The 14621-nt window shown below is 35.7% G+C and overlaps 1 protein-coding gene and 1 pseudogene across 1 annotated transcript; both read right to left on the bottom strand.

The window, feature by feature from the left end:
- Positions 1–296: 296 nt before the first annotated feature.
- On the bottom strand, positions 297–893 carry LOC132934134 (52 kDa repressor of the inhibitor of the protein kinase-like). Its single transcript, XM_061000405.1, has one exon. The coding sequence runs from the start codon at positions 891–893 to the stop codon at positions 297–299; it is 597 nt and encodes a 198-aa protein (XP_060856388.1).
- Positions 894–4136: 3243 nt separating this feature from the next.
- LOC132952185 (uncharacterized) lies at positions 4137–4612 on the bottom strand (annotated as a pseudogene).
- Between the last annotated feature and the right edge of the window lie 10009 nt (positions 4613–14621).

Raw genomic sequence — 14621 nt, 5'->3', positions numbered from 1 at the left:
CTTGCCCTCTGATTGGTTGAACTATTCATAAGAACTAAATCGATTCTAAACATATTTTTATATTTTTATATATTATGTTTTAAGTTAATGTAATATATAGTATAGAACGTCATTATTCATGTTCTAAATATAAGTATAGTATAAAACCATAGGCCTATAAACCAGTGGCGTATCTAGGATTTTTTTTTTTTTTTGGGGGGGGGGGGGCGATCAGTTCCAAAAAAAAATAATAACTGCAAAATAAATGGTTAAAAAAACTATTTTTAAAATTTTAAAACAAAAAGTTGTTATTTTAATCATATTGTTAATTTTAGTCGTCCAGCTTTTCCACTGATCGAAAACTTATCTAGTACCATATCATCAGTAATATCTACATCTCTATGAATTGATAATAGAGCTAGTCCTATAATAGATTCAGATGTTGTGTTTCGAAGATAATTTTTCAATATCCTTAATGTTGAAAAACTTCTCTTTGCAGTTGCTGTTGAAACAGAAATTATTGATAGTATTTTAAGACGCTCATACATATTCGGGTACATTAGTTGTTCACATTGCTGAAGTGCTTCAATAGCCGTCGATGGTCGAGATTCAACTAAGTTCCATTTCGACTGCCATAATTGATATTCAGCTTCTATAATGTCATCGTAACCTTTTAAATCATTCTGGTAAAATGTAACTGCTGTTTTAAGATTTGAATATGGCTTATCTACAATCATATTTGGTAAAACGAATTGCAAAAAATTTATTATTTCATGATGTGATAAAAAACGTTCATTCAATGATAAAAATATATCATTTAAGTGAGGTATAAAAACTGTTCTCCTATAAAATTCTTGAGTATTTTGAAAAGGAACATTTTGGCAGTTTCTTTGAGTAATACAAAGTCGTTGCATACTTTCTTCCACATTTATGAAACCTCCTAAGCGATTGACTTCTTCATAAATCTTATTAAATTCATCAGTTGCATTATCTCTTAATATTTGAAGTTGGATTGTTACCTGATTCACTCTATCAAGGGCATTTACTAAATCAATATTTTTAGTTTGCAAGTATTCTGATAAATGACAAGTATAACTTAACAATTTAGATACGCAGACTATAAGAAATAAAAATTTAAAATTACAAATGCTATATTTTAATAAACTAGTTGTTCTGTTTGAAGAATCACATTCTATTTGTTCAAGAGCAGCGACAGTAGGTTCTAAAAATTCCTTAAAAAGCATTACAGCCTCGTGGCGTAAAATCCACCGAGTTTCGCATTAAGTATTTAATTTAAACGACTGAGCGTTAGGTAGGATCTCTATAATTTTATTTTTTTAAATTGTCGTTCTCTTTGCTGAGGAATGGAAAAAAGCACAACAATCAGAAATAATACTAAATGAATTACGAATAGCTTGTGTTTTGGCAGCATCAGATAAGCAAAGATTCAGGGAATGAGAAACACAGTGAGTGTATAAAGCTTTCGGGTAACTCTTTTTTACTATTGCCTGAACACCACATAAGTTACCTAACATAGTAGCGCCCCATCGTAACGTTGTCCACGTCCATTTATCCAAGTCCTAACCAAGTTCTTTCAATGTATTTAGTAAAACGGTTGCCAAACCAAGACCAGTTACATCATGAACTGGTACAAAAGTAAGAAAATCTTCTCGAAGAACCGCCTACTCTTCTTCAAAATACCGAATACAAATTGAAAATTGTTCTATTTGTGCAATATCTGTCGTTTCGTCGGCAAGAACAGAAAAATTATTTGATTTTGAAATTTTTTTAATTATGTCTGATTGAATAAGTTCTCCAAAAATGTTAATAATTTCGTTTTGGATAAGTGGACTTGTATACATGGCATTGTAACTACAAGTTTCTAAATATTTTTTTAGTGTATTATCTCCATGTTGTGCACGATGTCTCAAAAGACAAAGAAAATTCCCATCATTTTGAATTGGTTCTTTCATTGATATACGACCAGAATCTTGATGCCCCCTTAAACCAAATTGTTGTCTACCGCACAATCGTATAGTCTGAATAATAGGCTTGAGCATATTACGATTTTGTAAATATCCGTAAATCTGTAGGTACTTAAAATTTTCTGTACCAAATTAAGGGGTTTAGTAAGTTCCCACACAAAACATAGCAGGTAAACGGGTAAATATGTGAGTTCTCTCTAAAATTAATAATTTAATGTGTAGGTGTGGTCCACATATTATTTGTACTTTCGCAAGCGTTTGTAGTAAGACCTGTATCAGAACTAGCACTAGCCCAAATACTAGGGGGAAAACTATATCAATAACAAAATATCAGATTATAACTTAAAAATAATTACACAGTATGACTATGTGAAGGGTTTGAGCTTTCGCAATAAGCCAAATAAAATGAAATTTAATTTTTTCTATTACTATTATTATAATAATTATAACTATTATTATTTTATACCTATACAAATAATATGTGGACCATACCTACACATTATATTATTAATTTTTATTATATATTTGGACTAGATCCAATTAAAAAATTGATTGTACTTTTTTTTGCAACACAAAAACAAACACATTTTAACCAAACCAACTATATTTAAGTTGTCAGTCCTAAGTCTGAATAAAGTGGGAAGGAAGTTTGTATTCGGTGTAATTTTTTTTCGTGTGGAAACTTACGTATGGATACCCGGGTGTGATTTTTACCTGCTATATCTCGTATGGGAACTTATATTCGCCCCAAATTAATGCCGATCGAGAAGTATGATATTGTATGCAGAGGAAGATCATCTTTTTTACGGCTATAGCCACCAACAGTTGGCCGCCCCTATAATATGTGAACAAGTTATAATACTCCCTCCAAAATTCCTACTCTAAATATTAAATATATGTTTAGACATATATCGTACACTGACTAATTGGAAATCCGCCTCTGATTGTATGTTGAAAAAATCACTTTGTATATTACTATAGTCTATAATATTATCGTGTTTATTATAATCTATTTGTCGCGGTCGTTATCGCAACGTCCGCGAGAGCGCGACCGAGAACTGGTCCGGCCGCTGCTGGCGGCATGCATGAGCCGACGGCGGACAGCGGCGTCTAGCTTTTGTCAAAGTGCGTGAATTGGAACGGTGCCCCGAATTCAACAACCATTTCAGTGTTGACCTCAAATACGACTTCAATGTCAGTGAAACTGCTAGGTTTTATTGCTTGACTGGTAGTAGTCAATATGTGTACCGGATAGACGCCCACGTGCAACGACGGTTGTTAAGTGAACGATACGGAGACCAAAGAACTGCGAGAAGATGCGTACACGAAATTGTTTCATAGCAAACGTTATTTTAGACCATTGGAATGCGGTCAATACATATGGCGTCACGGTGATGACAGCGCAGTCGAAAAACAACCGTCGTTGCACGTGGGCGTCTATCCGGTACACAGATTGACTACTACCAGTCAAGCAATAAAACCTAGCAGTTTCACTGACATTGAAGTCGTATTTGAGGTCAACACTGAAATGGTTGTTGAATTCGGGGCACCGTTCCAATTCACGCACTTTGACAAAATTCATATTCCATTCGAAGACGGTGTGATGCATCACAATTTATCTACTTCACAAGGCCAGTACTTTTTCCGTGACGATTTGTCGTCGATGTACAATCAATTTGTAACAATAGAATAAGATAATAAATAATAACACACGATTCAATAATATGTAATATTGTATTTATTTAATAAATTATAAAAAAATAATGGTGACAGTTTTTTATTGTACATTTTTAGGAAAGGTGCGCTTATCCACGTGTACACTGATAAACGGTCTTTGAACGACGGGTCATTGATTATTGATAAATAGTGATTGGTTAATAATATTATCGGGGGGCCTTGTAGGGGAACATCGTTTTTGTATTTAACATGCACTCTAGTGGTATCCCCTCCTAGTAGCTCTTTCATTTTTTCCAAATGATACACCTCGTAATTAGGTTCGTTCCATATGACGAGCGTTTGCCGGCGCCATCAGAAAAACTGAAATTATTCGTTTTGTTGGCAGTTCCGAACATACCGTAATTCAAAAAAAAGGCGGCTACGGCATCGAAAAAATAATTTTTGCCCGCGCTGGGAGGAGAATGTATTAGCATGCTATTTCTTTTCGGAATTTTTTTATCTAATATATTGACTAGAGTTTGCAAGACCCTCGTTGTTTTCAAATTGATACATCAATAACTCCGAAGCTATTGAAACGGATTTATCGATATCGTAATAAACTGTTACAGGCCCTCTAGCGTACGCGTTAAAATACGGTTTTACATTAGGTTTATTATAGTATTTAACGAATTCATTAATACTCCAGTCCCGTATAATAGCGCACCAATTCCTAAGAGCTACTTTACATTTTTTGTCTTCTTCTAATATAGTATTTAATTTATTATTCAAATAAAATTCTTTGATGTTCGTGAACGCGTCGGGTGGACAACAAGGATACTGGTACAACAAATTTTTTAGCGACGTTGGATAGACCGCATACTGATTTGATACTGGAACTTCCCTCATCGTATCTGAATTCTTCATCAACGGGATGCATTGCCGTCTTGATATTTTGCAAATGCACAGAGTTCTCTGGGAACGTCGTTCGGCATTTCATTGACGCATATTTCCACATTTCCTTCGTGTCCCTGAGTCCTTCGAGATCTGACTTCCTAAATTTACGAAAAGTCAATATTATCCATATAATTAGGATCGTACATGTGGTCGAATATATGGTCATAAGTAGCTTGGTTTAATAATGGATAGCATAATTTCACCAATTTTCTATTATGACGTGTATTTTCCCTATAGTGTTGGTATAAACAAAATTGACATTGTTTAGGCGCGAGTATTTTGCTAGTACCTTTGTGTATTTTTAATTTATCCGACATACTATAAACGAGTTCATTTAAATGAATATAAAACGGAGTTGCTTCAAACACCGTATTGTATTGTAATAGATTTATGTATCTAGTACCTAGCGTTAAACAGTAAAGCATAACATAACATTGTAAACAGATTTAAAACTTATTAGATATTACCCATACATTGTTATACCAAGGTTATCTTTTTACATTAGATGTTGACTTCGTTTATCAGAAATTTTTATTTCATATAAACAATTAAGCAAATTGGATTATTCATTTATTAGACTAAACGGTAGATTCACTATGTATAATATTATGTATTTATGTATGTATATTATATGTATAGGCTGTAACTCTGCACTTATTCACTACACAGTGGTCATACCACATACCATGACCCTATTTTACGACTGTATGATCATTTATGGGGCCATAACATTAAAGTTACAGCCATATTCAAAAATTGCTCAAATTATCAATTTTCAATTGTTACAACCTGAACATATTGGCTTACTCACCTATTAGATGAGGTCCCCGAGTTCGGACAAATTAAACGGTCGATTTCCAACCTTATTAAGCATCATATTTCCACTTGACATTTAAAGGCTGGGGCAATAGAGGTAATCGACCAGGACGCGGTGGGTCCTGGGCCAATAGAAATCCCAACATGCAAATGGTAATATTTAGTAGAGATCAACCCCGGTCGTTTTTTTTTATTTTAAGTCCAACCCGACCAGCCCTTACCCATATTTAATTTATGAAATGTGCTGATCTCTAATACATTCACTACTATGATGCATGGCCATAAAACATTATATTAATTCATAAATAAAATTTTTACAGCTTCTAGAGTACATGAGATTAGCCCAGGCCAAAAAACCGCGGCCTGGTCGTTACCAGAGAGAGCTGCGGCGACAGGCATGGCAGAGGCGGCGGTGATAGGGGTGGCAGAGGCGGCATAGCTGCATGACTGTTATGCACCTAATACCTATACCAAAAAAAAATGAATAAAAAAGATCGTTTTGTATTTTTCTTATACATCCAGTGCTTGAATTGTGGAAAGAGGGACGGAGTACCCCTTTTTAAAAAAATTTTGTGTACAAATCCCTTTTCTAATTAAATCCTTATCATTAAGAAATTTAAATATTACCTTACCCCACATAATGTAAATAATTCATAAAAATGTTTTGCGAAAAATAAATTAATATTTAATTATTGTAATAGTCTACATTTCTATAATAATGTATTATTTTTACCAGTGTCGGCCTGGCCATTGCCGCTAGGCCACAAACGCGTCCGGGGCCCTCGGTCGTATTTGTGTTGGGGGGCCCCCGCCCCCGATCGTACTCAGAAATATAAATACATATTAGATAATGAATATTATTATTAATAATATTATTGTACGATTTTATCATTTGTAATATTATTATGTATTTATGTGATAACTTTTGTTATCGTAAATAGTAGATAGTTTTCGACCTCCAGACGGATGTATGTAACCAATGTACCATGTACCTATATTTAGAACTGTTTTACTGCAGTTTTCTGATTATGGTGGTATACCAATATCACTCAATCGTGTGCGGTGTGTTCATTTTGTTTTTAATTATTTATGTTGTCATTCGATAATCAATGTGAGCACTCAGTTATCACAATGAGTTGTGTAGTGTTATAAAAATTATATTATAACATATTACTGCTGTCTGCTCTAAATTTTCTGTTTCTCTACGTGGTTGAATGTGATTCTTTTACATATCTAAATATTTATTTTATTATTATTTAATTTAATAAACTTCAGTCATCAAATATGAAACGTGTTTAAATCAAACAAAAATTAATTTTTTCCCAGTGCCCAAGCAACAATTTTGGACTAAAGGTAAGTGTATTGGAAAAAAGTTTTTTTATGTATTATAATTTTTTTTTATGCAGAAAGCAATGTTATGGAATGTCCTGAAGACATTCAAAACTGTGAATCTGCTAGTTATGTTGTAGATACAAATGGTAAAATTATTATTAAAATATTTATTTATTTAATTTCATTAAGTACCTAATTAGTTTATTACTACTTTTTTTTATGCAGATAGCAACATTATGGAATGTCCTGAAGACATTCAAAACAGTGAATCTTCTAGTTATGTTGTAGACACAAATGGTAAAATTATTATTAAAATATTTATTTATTTAATTTCATTAAGTAGGTACTTAGTTAGTTGATTATTACTTTTTTTGTATGCAGAAAGCATAAATAATTTTGAATTTGAATCACATTAAAAAAAATATTAAGTTGTATAATGTGAGAATGTATTATTTATATTATGCAATATGTATATAATTTTTTATAATAATAAATTACTAATCTAACTTAAATCTTAACTTAATGGATTGTTTATTTTATATATGGTACCTTTAAAAAATTATAATATTTTGCACTACTTATAAGTACATTTTTAATAATTTTATGAAAAAATATTTTTGGGGGCCCTTCTGATGAAATGCATCCGGGGCCCTTTAGGTACCAGGCCGACACTGATTTTTACTAACTTTTAAACCAATACCACCCTGGTAGTACAATAGTGTGAATATAATTATGGTATAAAAAGCCTACCATTAATCTAAATATTTGAAAATGTGATTTCAATATTGCCTATAGTACAATATTTATAATTTGTCAGTAGTTGAGTACCAGCTGTAAGTTCAATGAATTTCTTAACAAATTTCTTAATAGGTTTAAAATTTTGTACATTCATACCATCAAAGCAGTTAGCAGCTAACAATATACAACTTCCAGCTGACACAGATTTGTTCAATAATTTATGTTTTGTGAGCCCACTAATTGTACATAGAATATAATATGTTCCATTCGTTAATACTTATCACCTTAAAGTGAATTAAAATCTTTGGATATTGTTTCTAAAATCACAAAATCAGCTGTTGTTCTTAATTTGAATTTATTTAAAGAAAAATAAATTGTTTATAACAATCAAATAATCTGTTCATATAACTATAATTATAACCTTGAATAACGCTGTTATTCTCAGTTAGGGTTTTGTCAAATTTCCATTTACACTTTAGAGCCATGAGTAGAATTCTGAGTTTGAGTTGGTAATCAATAATGCAGGATGAGATTAACTTGTTCAAGCTTATTGAACACGGGATCAGTGGCTTTTGTACCAATGTTGATGGTCCTAGACTTCTTTTGTGGAACATCGGTAGAAACGCCCCAACTGCTCGCTACTTGTACGGCTTGGCTCCCGTTCGACGTTTGACCAGTCGTCGATTTTGGGGTCTTGTTTAATGTGTTTATGTTGTCCATATAGTTCCCACGAGAACCTAGGGAAATGGTCGTCCGCTGTGCCAAAGCCCCGGGTAGCACGGTAAGGCTGAATACTGTGGGGGGCGCCGGTTGCCCACAGGGTCCTCGTTGGCACGTAACTACCCCCGTGCCAAGTGACCCCCTAGCCGAGTTGGGGGTTATGGGGTTTTTTATCAGGGTTTTCCTTCCCTTAGGACAATCACTCGGTGCGAGTAGGCTGCCTCCGCCTTACCGGCCCCGACCAACCAAGGTAAGGGCATTTTTATATAGTGGTTGCCTTCCACTAGGGCATTGCTAACGGCTAGCAGGCTACCTCCAACCTGCCACCCCCAACCAACCAAGGTCAGAGTTGGCTCTTAGAACTCCGACTCCAGACAATTAAGGCCAGAGTCAGGTGTGGGACCTCTTAGTAAGACCCTGTTAAGGGCCCGCAAGCTCCCCCGCCACGTCAAGGCGGGTCCCGATGGGGGAGTGACGGTAGGCATGTATCCGTTCTCTAGGTCTATGTATGACTTAATCACGTTGTGAATGTCATCAATGACGGAGAACTGGGCCCGTTTGTCGAACTGTTTCCAGTCAAGAGCGAGAAAGGTACCGCTGCGAGGTGGGGTTGAGGTCATCCAATTATACATTGAATACGAACCACCTTTCAGGGTTTCGAATCCCCATAGCATGGGACCATCTCGGTTAATGAGGTCATTAATCAGGGGCCACAAGAACATGCATTCGGTCATGAGTAAGAGTTTAGGTACTCCAAACACCATGCGAATTTTGTCAGGGTCGTCTTTCTTAACGAGGTGAGATCTGGCGTGAGCTTGATTCCAGTATTTGAGGTCTTGGTTGAATCGGTCGACATATATGCCGTCTTTGATTCTGTGGACTTTTTCTCTGTTGTGACGAAAAATCTCGTTGTAAAGATTATGGAATGAAAGTCTGTCATTATCTATTTCACCGATTTGGTGTTTGATTCATACATACTTTTTCCAGTCGTCAGATGTTGAGAATGGTGCCTCGGCTGAGGTGGGTAGGGTCCATGGGTAGTATCTCAAGTCAGGATAGGAGACTGGTCTGTATTTTCGCGCAGGGGCAAATCGTCTAGTTGTCTCTTCAAGTGCTCTGTAGTAAAAGCTATCCTTTATAATATGATGCTTTGGTATTTCTCCTCTTTTATAATCATTGATCAGAGCCTTTTGGGAGAAGTCAGATCTGCGGTATCCGTTTATTACATCATTAGCCTCTGTTTGGTTCAGCTCTTTCGAGAATGCAAAGAAAACAGGATTAACGTGCTTGTAAGACTGGTAAGTCGGGTGGACTGTTCCAGATCTTTCAGGGTAGTTACCGATGAGTAGAAGGTTCATTTTTGGTATAAGTTTCTTAGTTTTAAAAAGCCGTATTTCCGTAGAAGAATTCTATAGATTCGGTGGAAACTATTCCCACAAGTTAGAACAAGCTTATTTTTGCATAAATTCAATATTTCAATAAATAATAAAATGAAATTATTATGCATCTTAATTTAAGAAATTATGAGATTATAATATGGTATATTGGGCAATGGCAATTGCATAATCATATAATATTAATGGTATAAATTGAATTACTTACAGCAGCAATATGTCCTTCAAATTTGAACATACACTTGTAATCAAAGTAAATCATATTTTTAATGTTTTTAATTTCATGTTCAATTTTCATTTAATTGTAAAATGTTTATTGTTTGAAAAAAAAAGTTCAAAATGGTTTTATATTTAGCATTATAAAATATAATGAAAAAATAATTTAAATAATTTAAAAGTTGTCCAGCGATATCCAACAGTAAAAATTTTCTGACTTTTATAAATTTAAAATCATAAAACATGACTGACGGAGTACACGTTGAAGACTAGTGAAAGAATAAAGAATCAACCTAGCACGATGCTCTAATGCTTAATGACATTGAAACATGAAAGCCGAAAGGCAGGAGGTAGTGCCTGCATGTACCTGTCGGCGGCTCGAGTGGAACACAGTACATGAAATAATAAAACATATAAATATAGGTAACGCGATAAGACCTATGGATTGTCTGGTTTAATTAATATTGTTAATACACACTACAATAAAAAGGTGGAAAAAACCCAGACTAATCCGCACGCATAGGTAGGTATCTAAAATTGAATAATTTAATAATAATAATAATAATAATAAATTTATAATACTAAAACAGCCGCGGCCGCAGCCCGTTTTATTTTGAAAATATGCGTTTTACCAAATAGCCCGTCTACCGGGCACACGGTCGGGAGTACTGACTTCGAAAATGTATATCTCGAAACTGGTCAGTGTTCCTTTAGATATTTTCACACTTTTTTTAACGTCTCCTCCCCTATATTTTTATGTAGGTTTCAGAGCGGGCGCTCTGCCGGAACACGTTCCAATTTTATTTCGAAAGTATGTGGTTTAACCTATTGGTCGTATGGTTGTTCAGGAGTGTATGGCCGTGCGGTACTTACATAATAGTACATTATATTCATAGGCGGAATTTCATATATTAAAGCCAAGCAGTTCATTGCAATATAGCTTTTAATTAAGTTTGAGGTGGCTTAGCTTAGATTTTATTATATCATATTATATTACATTATATTATTTTATATTATAATATAATATAGTATATTCACTTAAGATTGGTACCTAGGTAATATTTGTTGTTTATTTTTTATTGTGAATAATTATTCAAGGTAGGTGGTATTACCAATTTATTATTGTTATTCAAATTTGAATGCTGATTGTAATTATTAATTTAATATTTTTTGATTACATAGGTAGTTAGGTACTATGTAACTAAAAATAAATAATTAGTAAAATGTCCATAATCTAATCATTATATGAGTCATAATATACAGACTATGGAAATAATATTCATTATTTTGTCTTAAAAATCTCATATATTTTGAATAACTGAGTTATTTTTTAGTCAATTACCTACTTATGGGAATTTTAGAAATTAATTTTGATTCTTTCTCTGTTAATCTGTAACAACACGCATGCACCTAACCTATATTTTGCTAACAACTCTTATAACTTTTCCTATAGTGGTCTTAACTACTTGACGTTTAGTTAATTTACTAATGTGCTGGTTGTTTATTTTGGCTTATGATCTTATTTATTCTTTATTTTTTTAAACTCCTTATCTAGTTTTTTTTTAATGGTTCTAATTGCTACTTTTCTAATGCATTATAGGTATTCAAAGAGGATCAAAAGCATTAAAAAACAAGTAGGAGAAGATTAAAAAAATGTCAAACAACGTTTATCTGAAGAAAAAAAAGAAATATATAAGACTGGTGGGGGATGTTGTCAAAACATTTAAAACAATTGATGATTATGACAATATATTAGAACTTCTTGGAGTCTCAGAAACTGGGCTAATTTTAAATCACTAATTTTGATTCCGATATCGTTGGTAAGTGTATTTAATTTAAAATTATCTCTAGTTAACGTTTTTTAACTTTTCATATAATTTTATTTTTTGTTAACTTTTTACAAAATTAAAAAAATATATAAGTATCTACTAGTTTTTGATTAGTATTCTAATATTAGTAAAGCTTTTATTATAATTGAATTGTACCTACATTTATTAGATTCATCCCTGAATGATTTGAGACAAACTATTACTACAACTGTTGACAACAATGAAGTGGATGATTTAGTATTTGTATTAGAGAAAACTAATAGTTCAAATATGTTTGATGATAGTGAGTTCTTCAACCAAACATCACTCAATGTAAGTATATTAATATAATATAATGTATATTAATTATTTTACAATCGGTAAAAATCAGATAGTTAAATAAATTGTATTTGTTATGTTATATTTGAAAGGTTGTCACTGTTGAGCAATTAGAGGTACACCCAGTACCAGTGACGGATTAAGAGTTAAAGACGCCGGGGGCAAAATAAATGTAACGCCTCATTGCCACAATTTCTAAAATAATTTAAATTTAAACGTTTACAGTGTAATAAAAAAAAAAAAACAATAGGTACTTTTATTATGATAAATAGATTATTGAAATAACTATTTAAAATACAATATATTTTTTTGAATATAACAGTTTTCGATTAATTTTTTTCTGGCAACTTTTCCAGAAGCAAATTTATAAGATATTTGTTCCTATACTATTTGTTTTAATATTATATTCTCTATACTCAATGTGGAAAGTGCCGAAAGTTTTTCATAAGATAATGATGACATAAGGTAATTTTTCACTCTTTTTAAAAAGAACGTTCTCCAGTGACATTAGAGCATGGAAGAAAGCAAAACATTCTTAGAGCTATTTCAACATTTGGGAATGTTGAAGAAAGCCAAGATAGTATAAGAGCTTTTAAAATGTTAAGTACAGATGATTTGTTTTCAATAGAAAAGTTGCAAATTATATCCTTAAATTGTATAACTTCTTCTATGAAATCGTTTTCAATATCATTAGGATAAATATCAATAAGTTTTTCTGCGTTTTCTTTCTCTAAATTTAGGAAAAATCCAAAGTTATTGTTGACATAAGAATAAGATTTCTTTCTTCTATTTAAATCAGCAATTAAATAGTCCAAGATAACTAAAAACACTTCGTTTTTCATAGCCTATGGTAATATAACAATGCATGATGAGACGTACCTGCCACAATGAGCGCGATACGAAGATTACATCATCGCCGTGGACAGGAGTCTCCGGGTTATGTGCCTCTCGCCTACCGCCGTCCGTCCGTGCCTTAGCGCTGGGCGCTACTTACGGGCGGAGGTGGAGCTAGGACGTCGACGGCTAACCGCCTACGGCCTAGGGTCGTCTGTGGACCACCAGCACCGGGCCCCGGGGGGCCCGTACCTTTTCTGAGGGCCGGGATGACTCAGTTAAGTGCCACCTTGGGTACCGTACCTCCCACTAGGTGTTGTGGTTTATGTACTACTATCTGGTGCCTGTCCCACAGCCACCACGTTTCAGCCGAGGTAACCTTGAGGGGCACCACGCACAGCTCCGGCTGGCCGTATCTGTGCACGGTGGGGCTCCCCTCTCCCGTGGTACTGACTAGGTTTTTAGTTGATGTCAGTGGATCAATCCGGGGCGTAACCCCTACCACTATTTTGGCTCCCCAGCCGGCTAGTGGTGGGCCTTGCGGTGGAGATTCGGGCCAGCGCTTACACGCTAACCCCGGGTCCCCACCAACCCCTCCATCGCCTGTGCCTGGAAAAAACCTACTCTGTCCGAAGATCTTTTGGCCTCGATGGCCTCCCTAGCAAAGCGACGCAGTGCACAGTAGTTTGACCTAGTGTCCAGAAACACCTTGGTCTAACACGGCCATGCGTCCTCGCCTACATGCCTGATGAGCCTTGCTCTCTCAGCAGAGAGCACAGGGCATCTGAAGAGCACGTGGTCCACCGTCTCGTCCTCAGTTTCACATCTGCACGAGCCCGTACCCCGCAGGGCGAAAGACTCCAACTTAGAGTTGAAGTCTCCGTGTCCCGTGAGGAACTGGCACACGTAGTGATCCACCTCGAGAGGGAGAGCCAGTCTCCATCTTATGTCGGGAAAAATAGCGTGGGTCCAACGACCCTTCACACTATTATCCCACCTATCCTGCCAGATGTCTATGATCCTATCCCACTGGTTGTTCATCTCCTCCTCTGAGATTTGACCAGTTTTCTTTTTGATCCTAACCACATACCATTGAATTTCCAGATATAGAGGCAGCTGCCCAGCAACAACCTGCAACGCATCCGTTGAGGTTGTTCTGTATGCCCCTGTTAGAGAGAGAAGAGCCCTCCTCTGCTTGCTGCCGAGGAGTTTTATCGCCTTCGTTGTGAGGACTCCTTTTGACCAGATCTCCGCAGCGTAAGTGATACGAGGCAGGAAGACTGCCTTGTATATTACGGCGGAGGTGGACAGTGAGAGCACGCATATCGATCGACTCGCGGAGCAGAACGCCGACGATTCGCTAGATGATCCTGCAACTGGCGAGATTTAGGATCGTATCGAGGAAAGCGGTCCGTCTCCACCCGCTTGGCAGTCCGTTTGTTCATTCGAAGTGCACGGCTCCCACCTTCACGTCCGCACCTCTGACGAATATGCTATTCCACAGGGCTCGCCAAACTGAGCTGTACTCGAACGGCGCAGATCCGCCTCGACCGAATGGTCGCCTATCGCCCCCATGACCACCTGAATGGTTTGTTTGCTCTGGTGTTGGTCAAAGTTCTTCTGATCCAGTGGGACCTTGAGGTAGCTGCGGTCGCGGGTGAGCTAGACCAAATCCATGTCAACGCGATCGTTACCCGCCGTCCCGGCGTAAAGTGTGCAGAACATGGTACCGTAAAGACCGCGCTCAATGACTTCTGATAGGAAGTCCATTTTGCGGTTCGTGTGGTTGGATGTTTTCACCACAGGGCGGGATTTACCACCTTCACTCTTCTCCATGACTATGAACTGCT

The sequence above is a fragment of the Metopolophium dirhodum genome, chromosome 1 (genome assembly GCF_019925205.1).
Source record: "Metopolophium dirhodum isolate CAU chromosome 1, ASM1992520v1, whole genome shotgun sequence".
NCBI lineage: Eukaryota > Metazoa > Arthropoda > Insecta > Hemiptera > Aphididae > Metopolophium > Metopolophium dirhodum.
Note: the sequence above shows the minus strand (reverse complement) of the source record. Positions and strands in the feature narration are given on the sequence as shown.